Here is a 20,563-nt window from a genome sequence, read left to right on the forward strand (position 1 = left end):
GATATCCAACCTGCCATCTTAGCCCCATATCCACCTGAGGGAGGACTTTACTAAGACAGCACAACAGACCCAAACCTCAGTGGGATAGGGCCAAGGACAAAGCTCTCTCTCAGCCGCCGAACATCCTCTCCTGTGTTTATCCGTCTCCCTGTGGCTCCTTGCTGTTTGACCGCTTGCCGAAGCGCGATTGCTTTGCATAGTATCAGATGAGAGAGGGATCTTCCTGCCCTGGTAATAACACGCCCCCCACCCCCTGGCCACGGGTGGCCACAGGTGCAACTGGGGACTCCGTGCAGTTTCTGCCCGGCCAAGCGTAAGTGCCCCAGAGCATGCATCATGTCATCAGGGCACAGGCAGCTGATTGCTTCTGGTTTTCCCACACATCTAGAAGCACTCGCTGTCTCTATCATACTCTAGCATGGCTTCGCAAAGGCCTTGAGATGGCCTCATTGGTTTAAGAATGAAGCCCTTTTTTTCTGCATGTTCAGACTTTCTTTCAGAAGATTGAAAGTAATATCAGAAGAGCTTATAGCTCAGGTAATGAATAGAGATATTTAGTGCTATCTAACCTAACAAAAACAGGAAAATAACCTTAAAAAGATGGAGCTTACCCTTTGTACTCTTATGTTTTAATATTTTGCATGTGAAAAAATCATTATAGTGTAATTGCTTTGGAACCATTCTGAAAGGACAATAGGGGCTTGGTAAGGATATAGCACTATGAGGAAATTGGTATAATCATACTTCTTAGGATTATAAGCCAAATTAATGAAGTTGAAAAAGTATTTTAGGCTATTTTAGGCTATAATGGCTATTTTAGGCTATAATGATGTCAATGAATTATTTTAACTTCAGGTAAGTACAGACAAAATGTAACAATGTTACAGTATTTAAAAAAAAATACTCTCAGTCTCTCATCATTGCATCAAAGCTCATTTAGAGGTACAACACACATGCTTTTGTGTATGCAAGCACACACACACACACACATCTTGCTTCTGTCAAGCTCAGCTTAGAAGCCATCGCCTCTCACTCATACACACTGGTGCTCACTCAAATAAAAAAAAAAAATTTAATATGATTTTTTTTTTAAATCAGTAATTAAATCGATAAAAGCGTCGTGCCTACAGAACGATTTCTGAATGTCAGTGCAGATCATGAGGAATGAGAGGAATGAGACTAACTTTGATGTGGCATTCATTGTTATCAGAAATAATTGAATTCCTCCCTGCTGGTACCCCCACCACCCCCAACCCCCAAGTCCAAGTGTGTTCCGAGTGAAGGTCCAGCACCACTGATGCTGTCCCCTCTCACTATTACCATCCTTAAGTGGTATTATGAACTGTGTCTGCCTCAGAGCCAAGGGTCACGTTTCCTCACTCCCCTTTGGAGTGGCATGCGACACATGCACTTGGCCATGCTTCAGAAAGCCTCCCCGGTCTGCCCGCTCCTCACGTCGTCTCGGCAGTCTCATTACCGCTGAAGAAGAGATCCCAGACGACCGGTCTGGCCCTGCTAGCGTACGACGCTAACTACCTGTCTGCACGGCGGCCAGCTTGCTCGAAATGCAGACCCGATGCAATTTTTTCCCCCCATTCCTCATTCATCAGGCTTCTGGCCGACTATACCCGGCGTAATGCGTTTTTAATTGCGTGTGGAAAAGCCTTCCTATATCTTTTCATTCTTGTTTTTCTCCTTTCATTCAAGTCTATATGTCATGCTCTATCAGCCGTAAACAGACCCTGCACCAGACTCTCCACCTCCTCCTTTATCCTGATGGTGACACACATCTTTCACTGTCTGTCTCGTTTTAGCATGAGGCTAAAAACGGCCACCAACGTCGTTAAGAGATGAAGCCCTGGACAGGAGCTGCGATTTGCTAGCACTAGCACAGAGATGTCAGAAGACAGACAAACTGGCAAATGTGTGTTTCTGCATCCTGATGAGTCAGATGCAGGACACAGCCTATCCCAGCTGGCTTCAGGACACAGCCTGTCCAAGATAACCGCACTGCAGCGCAAAGCTTTGTGATGTTTGACAAATAAAAGTTAGTTTAGAGGTCATTTAGACCTGGAAAAGAGGAGTTTGACATGGTAATAGTTATGTTTGGAATGAGCTTGCAGATGCTAGGAACAGCAAAAACACTTTCTACCTGCGTAAAGAAACAACGCTTTGTAATGTATTATGGAACAACACCAATATTTATTTTGCTGCCTTCTGTGGTTCAGCCCATCGTCAAGTGCCAAAGTAATGGGGTTGCTGAACATTTCAAATGGATTAGGCCTGGAAGTAACAAGTTATAAATGGGTCTGTAATGTCTGCAACTGACTCTTAGTTTAATGTCTTTGTTGAACAGGTATATTCAGGGTGCCTCTTCTCCTAAAGACATGGTCATCATAGTAGATGTGTAAGTACTCCCCCAACACACACACACACATTCTCTTTATCTGTCTCTCATGCTCACATTTACACACATCCTCCATCAATCAATTCAAAAAGTCAAATACAACAGAGCTGTGTTGTCTTCTAGTGCCACCTGTTGGCTTAAAATAAGTCACAAAAATAAGACCAGCATTTTAGTTACAGCAACAGGTTGACAAACAAAGCAACGCACATTTTGTACATTACAAAGGTATTTATTCTTGACTTCAAGATTATGTGCAATGAAAAATGGCATTAGCTTTGGGAATTGTTGTTTGAATTGCTGTTATATTTTCAGCAGGTGACTTTTAAGTGTTCTACAGTAGATCATGATCTTATCTGAAATACATGATAGTGAGTAATAATATGTATCATATATTGAAATAACCTCTAGCGTAACCTGGCTGATTGCTTTCAAACTGGTGGAATTCACTGAAGAAAGGGATTTACTGGAATGAAAATGGTGCAATTTATGTATCTATACTGAATTTTAATGTTGAAACAAAACCATTTTGAATAAAGTCTTCTGAACAGATTAAATCCTCATATATGTGAGGTACTGTTTGCTTGACAAATAGATAACCATGGCTACATTTTGTTAATATATGCCCAAGAAGTTATTTTGCGAATTATTTTCTAAATATTGTGTTAAGAATTTCATTTGCTGTAGTGTTCCTTTTGTGTAAGACAACAAACAGTAACAAAATATTCTCTTCCCTGGGAAAATGCGGCAGGTTGTTAGATGTAATCTGCTTTAATCAGACATTATTGTCAAAGGCCCAAGAAAGTCTTTTTGCTCTAGTTCCCCAAGCTGATGTTTCCTATTACTCCAGCAGGGCAGCACACAAGTCCAGGGCTGCAATGATTGGCTTAAAACTATGTGAAATGGTGTGTTCCCTTTATTTACTGACAGTAACATGGAAATATAAATGCAGTGCCCATTTTATCTATAAAGATGTTCCTTACAGCAAATCTAATCTAATAAAAATGGATTTTAATCACTTAATTTTAAATTTTAATCACTTATTAGAATATGTCCTACTACATTATTAATCAGTCAAAATGCATTTGTCTATGTTAATAGGTTTGCAACACAGTAATATTCATTTTACATTTTTACTTGTAACATTGAGGAGGTGAGGCAGGAGGCAAAGACAAGCTGTGTCACAGAAGTTTATTATAACACGTAACAAAACTAGAAGCAAAACACGAACAGTGACACTATGTGTAAACAAGACAAAATGTTGCAAGCACTAAACAAGACTCTAAACACTACAAAGTGGCTGGTAACAGCATACATGAGGATAAACACCGACAAAGACTAACAACTAAACAAGACCTTAAATGCATACGTTAACAAGGGTCAGGTGTGACACTTGGGAGGGGTGCGGCAATGAAGAGACACACACACACCCACACACACACAGAGCCAAACAAACATAAGGTGGAATCTAGATGGAGGGGGCCATGCCATGACATTACTGAGATCATGGTCAGTAATTTACATACATATCTGTCTGAGGAAGATTCAAGGTACATTGTACATTGTAATTGCTGCATTGTATTGAGTAAAAGATGTGGAGATAATCAAAACTGTAGTGAAGTACACAAAGTTTCCAGAGAAGCAGAACAGAGGTCCTTCATCAGCTGTGAAAGCACTTTGCATTTCAAAAAGAGGTCCTTCATCGGCAGTGAAACACGTCCCGTTTCTCTGGAAACTTTGTGTACTTCACAACAATTTTTAATATTTCACTCTATATTCATACTCTCTCTCGCTCTCTCTCTCTCTCTCTCTCTCTCTCTCTATATATATATATATATATATATATATATATATATATATATATATATATATATATAGTAAGAGATTTTTCTGGAAATTTACTCTATATATATATATAGTACCTTATCTGCATTTTTAACCCGTCCACCGTATGACACTTAAATATATATTTGGTGATCAACCCTAAAACAGAAACACCCCACACCCACAACTTCTGCATCTCACTGCTATGTCAGGTTTTAACTCACATTCTAGATTCACATTGATGGATGTGGCTGAGAAAAGCAATGCAGGATGCTTAGCAACAAGTGCTGCTTCGTAACAGCTTTTTGCTCCATTTGTTTCCAAACGCTGCATTTTATTTATTTATTTATTTATTTTAAATATAAGCATTCTGATATATATATTTCTATTTATTAGAATTACTATATGTTGGTAATTGTTTTCCAAATGTTATACCTTTGAGTTATAAATTTATGTCTGTATGCATTTGCAGGAGTGGCAGTGTCAGTGGACTGACTTTGAAGTTAATGAAAACGTCTGTTAATGAGATGCTGGACACGCTGTCTGATGATGACTATGTAAATGTAGTCCAGGTAAGTCCACACTCACACCTTGGAACAGAGTATCAGTTGATGTTTTCCCTTAGTCTTATTCTGACCTACTATTTCATTCAATCAATTTTAATGCCCCTTTTTATACTTGAACATAAGTGAAATGAGAGCTTATTCCAGGAATTTATGACATTTTCCTGCTGTGCATGTGAGTGGTGTGTTTAAACAAGACCTTGAGTTGGGAAGAGATTAGATAGACTTTACTGTCCCACAGGGAAATTTACCTTGGACACAGCCAGTCCATAGCCATAAGTATACAGTCCTAATCTTGGCAATGTTGTGTCCTGCAAAGTGAGCAAACAGCACCCTGAAATTCAGCCCTTCCACTCTCATACACACTTAGTAAAACAGCAGTGGCCCACATGTATAATCCGGGCTAATCTATGGCTCTTAGTGAAAATGTGTGTCTAAATCCCAGCCCTGACAGGACAAAATGAGCAGCAGTAATCTGACCCCGCCCTCAGCCTGTTTTGCAGCCCTTACAAATAAAAGCAGACTTAGGTCACATTACAGAATGTGCGTGCATGCAGACAGGTGAGTGTGCAGGTCTGTGCTTCTTATTTTCTCTGTAATCGTAGACTTGCATGCAAACAAATGTCAGCGCTCTAAAACTTTCGTATTTGAACCACCATTCCTTCATCCTAACCCTAAAATGTCAGCCCATTTGAAACTTGACCTTCAAGAGAAAACGCTATTAAGAGTCTGACATTAACAGCTCTGGAGCGCGGAAATAATCATAAATGTGCACCAGAATAGGCGCACACCTGGCAGCACATATACACTTACCTTGTTTTTCCATTTTGTTTATGTTTCTGTGTGGATTTTTTATTTTTTATTTTTTGCACACCTGCTTCAGCAGAACACAGTAATGAATACATTTTACTACTGGGAGGTGCACAGTTACACACACACATGCACGCACACACACACCCCATCCCACCTCCTAAACCGTGATTGTATAGACTGAGTGCCAGTCATGCGATGCTTCACCTGATGTAGCAGCTGTTACTGAGGGGGTAGGCCAATGAAAACTGACAGAAGTCTAACGCACTCACATGCTTGCAGACACATACACACACGGTCACACTCACAAACTTACACACAGCCTTTCACCATTAGATTTCCCCCATACTCCAATCTTAATATATCAAAGTCCAGTTTTTAATGTTTATTTAGAAAAAGATTAGTTAGATTACATTTTACTACAAACAAGCTTAGCTGGTCTTCTATTACCGATCTTTGACTAAATGTTTTTTAAATGGGCTTTGTTTCTTGATAGTATTGGCATATGAACTATAATTGCCAAAACATTTCTGATGTAAATTAGTCAAAACAGCATGAATTAAAAACAGATTATGTTGCTCTTACACCTAATGGATGAGAAGAATTAAATGTTGAAATGCCTCCAAAGTGTTTTAAATGCCTCTTAATAGTTTTCTCTCTTCTTCTCCGTTTCTCTCTCCGCATGGCTCAGTTCAACGAAAAGGCAGACGTTGTTGTCTCGTGCTTTAAGACACTGGTCCAGGCCAACTTGAGAAATAAAAAAATCTTCAAAGACAAGGTGATGCAAATGCATGCCAAGGGGACGACAGTCTACAAGTCTGGCTTCCAGTTTGCTTTTGAGCAGCTATTAAATGTGAGACACTGCACATGCGCACACACATGCATTGTAGTAATAGTCTTGGTTTATTTCACAAGCGTTTTTTTGGAACACATCTCCTATTTGATCTGACATGAATCCCCAAACATCTTCTTGCTATAGATAAAACATCTAAATATAGTTTAGACCGATGACGGATCATTTTCTCGGTGGATATTCCACTAGTTGACTTTATCACCATTACATACTGGTACTCTGTACTTTTACACTGTACGCATTTGGCAGACGCTCTTATCCAGAACGACTTTTCAGTCTTGTTACAGAGGTAGGTGGTCCCCCACAGGAAAGGCAGCGTTGTTACCCAGTACACTATATCATCCAGGAGTAGATGTGTAGTACATAAGTAGATGATTTCAATGTAATGGTTGTAAAAGAAATTATTGGGAAACATTGCAGAATTACTTTCATTACTAATTTCATTTTTGAGCAGTGTTGTCCTTTGACAGTACAGGGTGGTGTGTATAACCACTGCAGTGTCTTTAGTCATTTGTGCATGTCTACACATCTATGTGTATAAGTGTGTGTGTGCGTGCATGCGTGCGTTCGTGCGTGTGTGTGTTTTGGGAGGCCGGAGGTCTAACAGATCCTGATGGTATGATTGATGAGAGAGGCTGGGAGGAGCTGGCCCACAGACACACAGATGAATTCGCATTCGCGCTGTGCTAGACAGAGACTGGGAGCCAAGCTTTCATCCTCTATTTCTGTTTGCCTTACCACCCGTCCAGCTCACCAGCCATTCTAATCACTGGCAGAGCTACAACCACGAAGGCATTTTAATCACTGCCCGCTGCGGCGGACGGTCCTGATTGGCGGAGAGGGGAGGAGCCGAAATGCATGATTGCAGCAGTATTATTTATCTTTATTAGAATCTTGTCAGACTGATGTGGCTTTGGGCGAATGTCAATGACAGCTGTGATTGGAGGGGAGAAAGAGAGAGAGAGAAAGAGAGAGAGAGAGAGAGAGGGAGGGAGGGAGGGAGACAAAACTTCTGAGTAGCTCTTCAGAGACAGGACATCAGGCAGCAGTTGGGCACAAAAGCAGATATGTGATTAGAAAAACAGTTGCAATGACATGGACTCTCTCCCTCTTTTCCTCTGAAGAAGAAAGACCTACATACTGCCATTAAACAGTAAAGGCAAAGTGGAACGCGAACGCACTCAGACGTGGAGCCGAGGTCATGTGACTGGAGTCTTCATCATTTCTTCCATTCACGATTTTCTCTTTTTTTTTCGCTTGGACCCTTTTCTCCTACAGGACACTACTAGTGCTCCAAGGGCAAACTGCAATAAGATGATAATGATGTTCACAGATGGAGGAGAGGACCGAGCCGAAGAGGTCTTTGAGAAGTACAACTGGCCCAATAAAACCGTGAGCACAGCACTGCCAATCAAGAAATCCATTTAAGATTAACGCATAAGTGGTCAATCTAATACCTAAAGAGATTCCAACACACGTAACTCTGCTAAAGAAAGGCTTGGAAGAAAAACACGCAGGGCGCTTAGGAGCCAGGACCCACTGAGTTATTACAACCTTTGGGTTATTTAATGTGGAACGCAGTACTTAAGATGTGCAGGTACCACCCTGCCCTGTCCCGCGCTGGCACGCAGCCTAACCGTCCCTTTGCGTCCCTCCTGCTCTCACAGGTCCGAGTTTTCACCTTCTCTGTGGGCCAGCACAATTACGATGTCGCACCGCTGCAGTGGATCGCCTGTGCTAACAAAGGTTGGCATTCCAACAAGTGTTTCAAGGGTAGCTGAAATTGAGCCAAACTAAACCAAAGCAGCAGTACTTTTTCCACCTATGACATCTCTGGAACAAATGCACTATGGCATGGGTTATTAAGTTCACTTACACATTTAATGCGTTACATTCCTTATATTTAATCCCCCTGGAGTACTGCTATGATTTAACTATGCACCCCTAAAGTCTTGCTTAATTAAAATATGCCATTTTGCTCAGTTGAAACAAGCTTAGGGTATAATATATCTACAATATTATTACAACCACAGACATCATATAACCCCAACGCATGCTGTTCGTTCCAACCCACCAGCACAGAATTTTTTCTTCTTCGTTCTTTCCTTCTCTCTCCCTTTCTCTGTCTCTCGTCCTCTCTCTCTCTCTGTCTCTCTCTCTTTTGGCACTCTCATAATGATTGTTACTGTCCAAACTCTGATTATTGTGAAAAGCGCCAAAGTGCTTCAGAGGTAACCCCCCCCCCCCCCCCCAAAGTTAGCCGAGGAGGAGCTGGATTTTGGGCGTTAACCCTGACTTTCCTCCATCTCCAGCCAGAACAGCTCCAGCTTTAGCCCTTTGAGTGGCAGTGTTCTCCACTCTAATGGCATGCTTTGAGTGGAGAGGGAAGCAGGCAGGCATGCTGCAGGGTTTTCTCCACCTCTCTCTATGGGGTTCAACTCTGCTTTTTCCATTTTACATGCTGGTATCACAAGCCAACAGAGGAACACCCTCGACACCCTCGCAAAGTCAAAAGGGCTTCGCTCTTTTCCTTTGGCACAGAAGACGCACAAGATGCCATACCCTGTGGAAAAACCTACACTCACAGACAGCTGCCCAAAAACATTGATTGATCCCAAACCTTCACTCTCTCTCTCTCTCTCTCTCTCTCTCTCACACACCCACACATACGCACAAACACATGCATACTCATTCTCTCTCTCCCTCTCTCACATATCTCTCACATGCATAAATAGTCTTTGACAAGTAGAGAGAACTATTGACAGGGATTCTCTATATCCATCTGCTTTCTAAAGCACACAGAGAACAGTGTGTTCATTGCTCTCTAAACACAAGTGAGGAGGATTAGACCACAGGCAATAAGGAGATGCACGTGTGGTTGACACAGTTCGGGCTGTGTTATCACAGTGCCGTCTGGCCCTCAGCGAGACCGCTTCTCACAGGCTGCCACCAACTGTGCCTCACGTGGCTATGCCTGAAGGTGAGCTGCCTATGACTCACATCGACGCATTCTGATTCAGCTGAACATGAGCCACCTCTGACTCGTGTCGACGCATTCTGATTTAGCCAGATTTGTTCCCTGTCTCTGAGCTAGCTCTGGGTGCTTTGTCTGAAAGTATCTCCAGCTCCCTTGAACATGACTCACTCTGCCTTGGCCTGTTTTTGTCTGGAGGATCCTTCCTACCCAGTGAAGCCGTCCCTCTCTGGCTTTCTTGTGTCTACATTAACAGCGCTAACGCCATTTGGCTTCCATGTCCCACTGCACTTTCAATCAAAATGATTACAGTTCATACAACAAAGAAAAAAAATTAAAGACCACTTCCTCTTTGTTTATGTAACACTTATACCGTTAAATTCCACTAATAATTTTGTGACATGGCCAAAGTCATGACAGTGATGTGGCAGTTATGGACATGTTCCTTAGACCTAGACTGAGATGCTATGCATAACCGCAAAACTGTATATGTAGGTCATAGTAAGAATCAGAACCTCATAGTAGAAAATGTCAGACACTTTTTGGCTTTTAACATTCTGTGGAAAGTGCCTCCATTTTGCAGCTCATTGTATAAACACTCTTCTTTTTAATAACTTAGTGAAGTGGGCTTATTGTCCCTGCCAGTGCCTCTACTCTCTGCCTACAGTTAGGCTTCAGCATGGTCAGTGGTGTGCACTTACACACACACACACACACTCACACATGTGTACAGACTGCTAAACAGTGCCAGTGTTGAGGATGTTAGAGTAACCTTCCACCAGTCACAATATGGTCTGGAAGACACAGAGATAAAGCCGATGAAGTTGTGCATATGCTGTCCCTTACATGCTCTCACTCTCTTGCACAACCTCAAATCCAATACTCAGAGATATCTAGACTGTTTTGCATAATGTTGGGGTTTTTATCGCTTCTCATTGGCTTTACCCAACAGGATACTACTTTGAGATCCCATCCATTGGAGCAATCAGAATCAACACACAGGTGAGTCATTACTTGTGTGTGTGTGTGTGTGTGTGTGTGTGTGTGTGTGTGTGTGTGTGTGTACCCTTATACACATCTGTTTATTACTTTCTCAGTGAAACTCACAGAAGCCAAAGTCCATTGTCCCAGTTTTTATGTGCTTTTAAGATATTTCTGGTGATTCTATATCAGTGTACAAATACCCCATATCAGGTATGTTTACTATGGATAGATGAAAACATTTAGTCAAGGTAAGATCTCAACAAGATCTCTTAATGCTGCTCTCCTTTCCATTGTCTATACATCAGTATAATTCAGGGGGGCATATTGCCCAGTGGGGTAATATTAGCTCATTCCTCTCTAAGCAGCACCCACTCACCCCAGTGCACTTTTACTTTTTTAATGTCCACCCTCCCTGTCTCTTTCTCTCGCTCATTGTCAAACACGGACTATCAAACTGGTGCTTCTCCCCATCATCCTATCTCTCCCCTTCTCACCACATACCCCCCTCCTCCACTGAGCCACCCTCCCCCAGGGCAAAGTGATCAAGATTACGATTATACTGTCAGCTGTTTCATTACACCAAGTGTAATTGCATTCAGAGTCCTGCTGCTCATTCTAATATTCTTCGGCAGGTGCATGCGTGCACTGGCATCGGTAGGGCTATAAGCAGCATGCCACACCTGTGTAACTCACAACTGCTTGTTCCACTGTAAATTTTGTCACCTCTGTGGGCTACAGACATCATAGGCCAAAAGGAAACATGGCGGGGGAAAAAAAGAAAAACAGTCAGCCATAGCCAATGAAACTTTTAACTACCTGGCTTTGAAAAAGTTTACCAGAGTTTTTGAGGGCGGTTAAGAAAAAAGGTTATTAAGAAAAATACACTCCTTTCGAAGGCTAGACAATACTGAAGTTTGTTTTTCATTATCACGATATAGGCTGTTGCAATACTGATTCTACAGAGAGCTGAAATATGCAAATGAGGCCTCCACATACTTACAGACTTTTTTTATTGGGTGCCATGAGCATCCTGACAATTTTGAGAGGTTCCAGATGAGCGCTTCCCAGCATCCACACAATCCAACAAACGTAAATCATTTTGGACAATATAATGCAATCCAATCTTTACCTATATCACATCAATGATTTGCCAGTGTGTTTTAATATATTGCAAGGCACTGGGAATACATAAAATGATTGTAATCACAAAAAAGCAGTTTTGTCCATAACATGCAGCCCACGTCTTCTCATTCCACGTTCTCCTTTTCCTTCGTCTCTCCTTCCTTCTCCATTCCTCCTTCATGTCTCTCTCCACAGTTCCTCTCATCTCTAATGTATTTCCCCAATGTGTTTGTGAGTATATTATTCACGGCAAGCTACTTCATTTTCACTGATAAATGACAGACTGCTGCAGCAGCCTGTGGCCAAGCACTGGTGTAGGCACTGTGTGAGTGCTATATCGATTCCTTTATTTCACAACACATGGCCTTACTCCACCGCAGGCAAAGAAGATAGACTCTGCAGTTCTTTTGCTATTTTGCACATAATTTCCACTGCAGCGCTGTAGCTTCGCAGCCATCTTAAAGGCTGCACTTCTCTGTTAACATTGTAACCACCACAGAGTACCTTTATTACTGTTCCTCACACAGTAACCTACGCACAGAGCATTACCTATTGGCTGAGTGCTCAAATTATGTTGAGCATGTGACAGAGCTTCTTCTATGCTGCTTCTGTAGTTGGGCTTAATTTCTCTATCTATTTATTTATTTTAATATATGTTGCCTACAGCCCATCCAAGCCATGGGAAATTTTCATAGTATGTAATTATCTGTAATAAACACCATTTAATGCTTTAGCATGTATATGAGGTCCCTGTATTTTTTATTATGACATTTAACATTTGTCATTGATGCTCAGTGATGGGAGACCTAAATTTGTTTTGACATTTCAGCTAAAGTCTAATTTTACAGGTCATAGAATATGCCTTCAACTACAGTTGGGCCTACTGATACCATAAACCATCAAACTCTCACAATCTTTAATAATGCAATCTGATCACTTCTTCCTCTGCAGACTTGCGGTGGAAAGTGGTTTTTTGTTTTTTTTCGACATCATGTCTCCCCCCCCCCCCCCCCCCCCGCTGAATGCTGTTTACCTTCTGGCGTGTCTCCCCACCAGGAGGGAGCTTTCCTCCTCTCTCCCGCGTGAAATAGCCTGCCTATCATCGTCTCTGATGAAAGATCTCCCTGCGGCGCGTTAAACGGAGTTTTAGCGAGCTAATAATAGAACAGGTTACGCTTGTCAGCACCTCTGTGTTCCAAGGATGAATAAGAAAATAAAAGACCGTGCGCCTTCACAGCGAGTGGCTTTTATATGTGCGAGATGCTAATGTTACCCGCGCTTGGGGTAGGGTGCCTTTCACAGCTGCTTTAAGATATCGTAGAAGAGCTGTCAAGCGTACAGCCTACATACTCGTCATACTCAGTGTTTTATGTCACACACACACACACACACACACACACACATATATATATATATACATATATAAACTATAACTTCCTAAAGGTGTTTCATTGTTTGTTTATTTTTGAAGTAATTCATCTTCCATATGAATTTTGAAGATATGAAGAAGAAAAAAAAACCCCACATAAAACAGTTGCGATCAGCATCATAATGGATTAGCTTGCACTGCTAGTCATAAATGCTTAAGACAACCCAACAAGGCCTATCTTCCCTCAGACCCCTACACACCCCTCCTTATCTTCCTCCCAGCCTTGTGTTCTGACTGCTGGTATATGGCTCAATGGATGTTTTAGGATGATTCGTTACGGCTGTGGGTGCCTCTATGTTATGTGGCTGGCTTTACTACTCCCAGCACAGGCAGTCTGAGCAGTGTTTTATATAATGGATAAGCCACCAGTCAGTATTGTTTATGGGATTTAAGACCAGAACAGGTGAGGGACCAAGTTTACTGTGTTTAGCTAGTGCTGTTATAGGGGGAATTACTCTTACTAGATTTATGCACTTGTGCTGTCATTTGAAGTAAAAGAGCATTTGAATTAAAGAGGTAACCTATGGATCTCTCTCTCTCTCTGTGTGTGTGTGTGTGTGTGTGTGTGTGTGTGTGTGTGTGTGTGTGTGTGATAGAGAGAGAGAGAGAGAGAGAGAGAGAGAGAGAGAAATAAAGGTGGGTCATATGAACTTTTCTAATTCATACCTTTTTTTTTTTTTTTTTTACAGGAGTATCTAGATGTTCTGGGCAGACCTATGGCATTAGCAGGCAACCAGGCCAAACAAGTGCAGTGGACCAATGTCTACCAGGATGCTCTGGTGAGGAGGATTACAGATATCTTCATCTTCACAGTGTCACAGTAGTATATTTTGCTCCTAATTCTGAGCAGTCCAATCACCTGCCATTGTTAAAATGCTATGGTCCAGCACCTTGCTTATTCTACCGGTATTCCACAGGTATTCCCCTGCTAATTTTTTGCTTTTATCCTGCAACGTAGAGTAATAACATGATATAGAAAACATATCAGGCAGTGAGTTGGTTGCCACAGAAACAGAATGGCCCAACAAAAACTGCTTATCAGCAGCTTGCAGGGTTGCAAAGTAAATTCATGGGAAATAGGAGAATTAGATATGGGCTGGATTTGAGGTTATTTGCCCTGTTCACCTCCTGCAAGACCCATGTGGGTGCCTTTGTTGGCCTGCATGTAACTGTAGACGTCAATGCCCTTATGGAGTTAGAGTTCTATAAGAGTCTATGCACTGAGAAGGGGCACATGACAATTTACATTTGCCTCCTTGGAATTATAAATCATAGCGCTTGTCTGGTGCTGTTTTTTAACTACCCTACCTATCAATAACACCATAGGCATTTCTGACGGCTTTATTTGTTTGTTTGAACTAAAATACTATCTGTATTCTGACTGTATTCTTATTATAATGGGAGTCAGCATCCTTGCAAACGATAGGGCCACAGTGAGTTGTAATTGTTGGTGCTCTTTTGTTGCCATATCTCAATGCAAATGGAGTGATTTCTGTTTACACCTCTATGATGTGCCTTGTTTTACTGGGTCAGATACTTTATTTTTTGTTCAGAATGATTTTTTTCAGTTTTCAGTTTTTCGTCTTTGTGCATCCCCTATCACTCCGGCCATGCTCCTGTAACAGGTGCTTGCCAAAATGTAGAGCAGCTCCATTTGTGCAAGGTCAATTTCTTTTCATTTTGTTTCAGCATTTTCTTTCTGCTGTGTTTGAAGGGTATTAAAATAGGATGTATATTCTGCATTCTCTGGTTCCTTCTCTTCAGGGCTTGGGTCTGGTCATTACTGGCACAATGCCTGTCTTCAATCTCACCGCTGATAATGACTCCAAGGTAATTCCGAGTACTATCACCAATAGCTCTGAATGAGACAAACTGCACTTTCACCAATTACCATATTTTAAAAACCATTTTATATGTATTCATTTGGCGATAAAAGATATACATTGTCTTGAGTGTCAAACCTGGAATTAAAAGTAAGGTGAGACATGATTTATTTCAAATGGTTTGGTCAAATTAATTATTATAGCTTGTTCTCTGAACTAGCATGAGACCAGTGTGTTTCTCTGTCAAGAATATCAACGAATGACAAATTTATGGATGTGAAATTATTAGAATTGGGTTTTTTTTGTTTTTTGTTTTAATAGCATGACACTGAAGATGAAGGGGCATTGATACATGGCACCTCAGAATCCATTGTTGCATATAGTGATTCTGCCCCCTTGTGGTCAAGTACAGATGTATCTCTTTTTCTCATGTTTTGCAGAACCAGTTAATATTGGGCGTCATGGGTGTCGATATTGCACTTAGTGAAATTCAGCAGCTCACACCACGGTATAAGGTCAGTGGCCCACCAACCCACACATACACACACACATTTACGCTGTACATAAATGGTTCATTTGGTTTTCTGTCCATACAGCTTGGAGCCAATGGTTACACATTCGCCATAGATCCCAATGGTTATGTCCTTCTACATCCCAACTTACAACCTAAGGTAAGGAAGGTGTAGCTCAGGCAGTAAGAAGAGACGTCTGATGCTCTGTTTAATGTTTGTGAATGTTCTCGTTATCTAAATGCCCCAGACCTTGGCTGCTATTTTTTGACTCGGACTTTGATTGGCCGTTTTGGTTCCACCCCTTTTGTGAATGGGCCTTTTGTCTGATTGGTTCCTTCAGATCATCAACTTCAGAGAACCAGTCACACTTGACTTTCTAGATGCAGAGCTGGCAGACAGCAATAAGGAAGAGGTAAATATACATGCAGTGTTGTGCCAACATCCCCACAGTGTTTTAGCATGTGTGAGAGGGCATGGTCATGTGTGCATGATTGTGTCTGTCAGTCAGTCAGTAAAGTCTTAGACAGTTGTAAAGTGAATAAAATAAATGATAACATCCTAACATTTAAACATTCTTTCTTTCTTTGTTTCCGTTCTCTCACCATCTGTTAATCTGTGTATTTCTTTCTCTCTTGTGGTCTCCCTCTGTCTCAGATTCGCCGCCTAATGATTGACGGCAAGGCAGGACAGAGGAAAGTCAAGACATTAGTTAAGGCCATTGACAAGGTATGACACAATAAACAGAGGTGCTCACCTAGAGAATGACACACGTGAACTGTAAAGAGGCCGATGGCGTGCAGTCATTAAAAATAGTTTCCAAGATTTTCAGCATATAATTGTTTATAATATATCAGTTTATAATATATCAGTTTTACCGTTTCATACTATGATCAGTGAAAGCTAGTAATATTTCAGTACATCTACTGCTAACTAGGTTGTTTATGTAGAGCTGTGACATGTTTACTTTTGCTTCTGTAGCGTTACATTGATGAGGTTCTGAGGACATACATATGGACTCCAGTGGAAGGCACAGACTACAGGTGATAGGCCCACCCTCACCTGACCAGCTCCATCGTAATGTGCAGTATCAAAGACGATGTCCCCTGGCCTTTTGCCGTGTCGTTTGGGTTCCACATGGGGAACTTCCAGCATTTTGCGCTGTGTAATAGTGGCCTTCACACGTGCTCTGTTTTCTGTCCCTCAGTCTGGGGTTGGTGCTGCCCACCTACAGTGAACACCACATCAGGGCCAACCTCAGCGACCAGATACTGCAAGTGCAGTGTAAGTACAAGGGCCCACACAGCCCAGAGCACGTCCTCCTCTCTCCTCTAGGGGACTCCTCCCAACGCCCCCCTCCTTTTAGCCCTCTTGCCCCACCAGACTGGACCCCCATCCCCACTCCCATACCAGGGGGGTCCTTGACAGCATCATGGTGACCAGCCTGAGCGTGGACGCTGGAAAATGGAAGGCTACCTACTTTCCTCTCTCTTTCTCTCCATCGACACCGGGGGTGGCAAAAAAAGAATGGATGTATTCTTCTGTGGCCCCCCTCCATCCTTTTCCCCCTTTTTCCTGTCCTCATGCTGTTCTGTATTGAGGGGATTTTTCTTTCCCTGTGTGGAAGAAAGAAAAACCCCTTACCAAAAAAAAGATGACAGAAAGGTGAAAGCTGTGTTTTACTGTGTTTATTGCGTTGACAATAATGGTGACCATGTGCTAGTATTTATTTTCTTTCGTTTTTTTTCTCATCAACAACAAAAAATGCTCTCGCCTTTTCTTCACTATCATGACAATGATTCTGAAGCGCCTTGTTGTCTCCGCTTGTTTGATTTTGCGTTCAGGGCCGGTGAAAAGATGCTTTTCACTTCCCCTTGCTTTCTTTTGCGTGGTTTTCCTCAGTTCTTATGATTTACATTTCGTGGTCTCCTGGGTTCTGGCAGTGCTCACTGTGGCATGTGGTTTGGAATCAGCTTTGGAATCATTCAGTCAATTAAATAAAACTCGAACACAAAGCCCCCCTGATGGGCCTTTGTCCTACGCTGGAGATGGAGTTTTGTTTTTCCTTTTTTTTATGGGTCTTTCTTTCTTTCTTTCTTTTATCTTGTCTTTCTTTTTCTTTATTTTCTTTTTCTTACCTGACCCAATTGCTCCTCCCTTCAGCTCATGAGTTTTTTATATATATATATATATATATATATATATATATATATATATATATATATATATATATATATATATATTTTCATCAAACTGTTTCATCAGTTGTGACTGTAGCCATGTGATGTGAAATGTTCTCTCTGTGTCTCAGTCTCCCTGGGCCCAGAGGCTTCGCTGAGACTTGTGTTGTTTGCGCTCTCCTTTTGCTGGAGTTTTCTTTCTTTATGCGTTCCATTCTGTTCTGCTCCATGTTCATTTCTGTTCGACTGACCTGATTTTCCTTCTTTTGAGAAAAACAATATTTTTATTCAAACAGTCATTGAATAAAATATTGTCTGTGACCCCCTTCCTCTCCTACCCGATCCCCCCCTGTCTCCTTTCTTGCTCACTCCTTCTCTGACGGATGCGCACAGTAAAAGACACCACGGGCAAGTATACTCCATATTGGTCCACCTCCTCTTCCCTTCCTTCCTTTTCCCTTGTTCCCCTGTCCTAACCTCCCTGCTGACACCCACCTTCACCTGTTCCAGCCTGCTTGCCTCCTCTGTGACCCTGCCGGCCTTGCCTTCAAGACCCTACTCTTCCTCCTACTCCTCTACCTCACTCTCCACTCACCCACCCTCCTGCTGCAGACCACACATGCCTCCTTTTCTCAACTTGACTCTCCTGCTATCGCTCATTCTTACTTTTTCTTCTTGATGTAATTCTCCCTTCCTTTCTTTCTTTCTCTCTCTCTCTCTGTCTCTCTCTCTCTCTCTCTCTCTCTTTCTCTCTCTCTCCCTAGCTCTCTCTCTCTCTCTCTCTCTCTGTCTTTCTCTCTCTCTCCCTAGCTCTCTCTCTCTCTCTCTCTCTCTGTCTTTCTCTCTCTATCTCACACTCTTCAGTCCTTGAGGCTCGGGTGGCTAAGCCATATTCAGGTCTCTGTCACTTGCATCCTGAAGCAAAAAAAAAAAAAATGTTCTCTCTGTCATTAAAGAAAAAATATTTTTGATCTGCCCCTTGGAGAATTTTTTCCCTGATTTTCTGTCTTCCTCCCATCTCTCTCTGTCCTTCTCTCCTCCCTCTATTCTCTCCCTCTCTCTGAGAGTGTTACACCAGCTTTGTGAATTTATTGTCCCTGTGTACACCTCACCTATCAAAGCAATTTGAATGTGTGAAGCTGCCCTTATTTTAGTGATTCTGGTGTGGTCTTTAGTCACATGTGTTTGTGGTCTTCTACTGTAGCATGGTTTAATACATCTTGTAGATTATAATTAGATATATCAAATTATATTTACATTCAAATTGGAATTGAGAAGTAAACATAGCATGCTTTGGGTTTTCAGTATGGTGTTGGTTACGTCTTTAAAATGTGATACTGTACAGGTGTTTTGTGCAGTTATTATGAGGTTTTGCATACTTGCATATATTGCATATATTTTATATCAGACATTTAAACAAACAGGATTAAAAGATTACTGTTCTGCATTTTAGCAGTCATTGGTAGTGTTTTCATTTAGAACATTTAATTAGACAGGATTTCTTAGCTTACTTAGCCAGTGCATTCTTTCATTTAGGTACCTTTACATTTAATGCATTGTTTGAATAATGACCACAAAAACAGATTTTTCATTTTAGTAGATGACAGTAGGTCCCTAGTCTGTCCCAGGTAGAGGCAGTCCTCGTGTTTTTCCTCTGCTCTTGGTGATGGAGCGTGTGATAGCACCTGATTTGTTTGTCATCCTCCTGTGATCCCTCGTGTTTCCATCAGCTTGATCCCTTTGCCCTGCTCATCACCCCCCAGACTGCCACTACAATGGCTTTGCTACTTCCTCAAATTCTCTGTTGTGGATGTGCAAGGCATTGTGGCTGGAATACTACCTGGGCACTGTGGTGGTTAGAGTGACGTTAAATGCCCTGCCTTTACTCCATTTCTACTTGTGTGCAATTGTACTTCATAGGATATTTCCATTATTAAAACTCATTATTCACACAACATAACACTTAACATCATTTTTTTAGATGCTGAGAAACAAATTGAGCATGTAACTTCTACAAAAAAAGCAAACGTGTGTGGATTCGAGTTGCCCTGTGACTTGCCTTTCACAATGCAGTGCACTTCCTTCAGTTGTGTCTCGTGAAGTCTTTCTTCACCGTGCCAGTCTGAGGGGTGATCACCTCCATCAGGACCCCTGCCTCACCCACCTTCCTGCAAAATAGTTGGCCATTTTGATGCCTGCTTACAAAAGAACAGAAACCTGTCCAGTCCCCACTTTGTGGACACCACGTCCGAGAACTCGTTTCATTCCATTGTGAATGTCGTGTTTGAGCCAGTTCTCTGACACATAAAAAGTGTTTAATTAGCCCTGCTGACAAAAACAATAAAATTAAAATAAAGTGTTTTCTTGCAAAATTGTGGTGCGTTCTTTGGCAGCCAATAGGATTCCATTTTGAGGCACCATATTGGCTAACGCCAGTCTCCCCCATGACTCCTCAGTGTTGCTATGGTAACATTCCCCACCGCGTCCTTGCACACTATGAAGAGCAGCTGCTGTTTTCTCCCTCCCAGAATCCTCCTGTGCTGTGTGCCTACCACTTTCCTCCATTTAATCTTGCCCCCTTTCTGTTTGCAGACTTTGAATCTCTGCTGCCACACACATTTGAATCAGAGGGACGTGTGTTGATAGCTCCAAGGTAGTTCTGCGTGATTGAGCCCACCCTTAACTTTGATCCTTTTTTTTGTTTGATGTTTCCATGTTTGTTTATCCTTAATCTAACTACTTGCTATGTCCTTGAGTACAACAGCCAGTAGTAGTAGTCATCATTCACAGTGTGTTTGTGTGTGTTTGTGCATGCGGTTATTGTGTTACAGGTTTTGTATTTTTACCTTTATATTCTCTATATCACTCTTTCCCAGGCCTGTTTATGTTACTCCATTATTACTCAGCATATATTACTCAGCAGTGAAATGAGATAATACATTTAATACATTATTTTATCTTACAATCTGTCTGCCAGCCCTACAGTCCGATTACTTCTGACTATATTCTGCAGTTTTCTGTTTTTGCATGGCATAGACAAGGTGCTGTTTTCATTTTTTTAAACAGCACTGATCTGAGAGTTGCAGTC

The 20,563-nt window shown here is 41.7% G+C and overlaps 1 protein-coding gene across 5 annotated transcripts in view; it reads left to right on the forward strand.

Moving 5' to 3' along the window:
- The window catches only part of cacna2d2a (calcium channel, voltage-dependent, alpha 2/delta subunit 2a), a 144,069-nt gene that overhangs the window by 110,952 nt on the left and 12,554 nt on the right, over positions 1-20,563 (forward strand). For all 5 annotated transcript variants that reach the window (XM_027000626.3, XM_081716972.1, XM_027000630.3 and 2 more), the window contains 15 exons: positions 2,357-2,407; positions 4,701-4,800; positions 6,293-6,454; positions 7,733-7,846; positions 8,122-8,200; positions 10,381-10,430; positions 13,653-13,742; positions 14,728-14,793; positions 15,227-15,301; positions 15,383-15,457; positions 15,639-15,710; positions 15,953-16,024; positions 16,277-16,338; positions 16,503-16,579; positions 20,068-20,128. In XM_027000626.3, coding sequence (XP_026856427.1) covers positions 2,357-2,407; positions 4,701-4,800; positions 6,293-6,454; positions 7,733-7,846; positions 8,122-8,200; positions 10,381-10,430; positions 13,653-13,742; positions 14,728-14,793; positions 15,227-15,301; positions 15,383-15,457; positions 15,639-15,710; positions 15,953-16,024; positions 16,277-16,338; positions 16,503-16,579; positions 20,068-20,128 — 1,206 coding nt within the window. The remainder of the gene's footprint in view (positions 1-2,356; positions 2,408-4,700; positions 4,801-6,292; positions 6,455-7,732; positions 7,847-8,121; positions 8,201-10,380; positions 10,431-13,652; positions 13,743-14,727; positions 14,794-15,226; positions 15,302-15,382; positions 15,458-15,638; positions 15,711-15,952; positions 16,025-16,276; positions 16,339-16,502; positions 16,580-20,067; positions 20,129-20,563) is intronic.

The sequence above is a fragment of the Electrophorus electricus genome, chromosome 7, assembly GCF_041902795.1.
Source record: "Electrophorus electricus isolate QZ-2024a chromosome 7, ASM4190279v1, whole genome shotgun sequence".
Classification (NCBI taxonomy): domain Eukaryota; kingdom Metazoa; phylum Chordata; class Actinopteri; order Gymnotiformes; family Gymnotidae; genus Electrophorus; species Electrophorus electricus.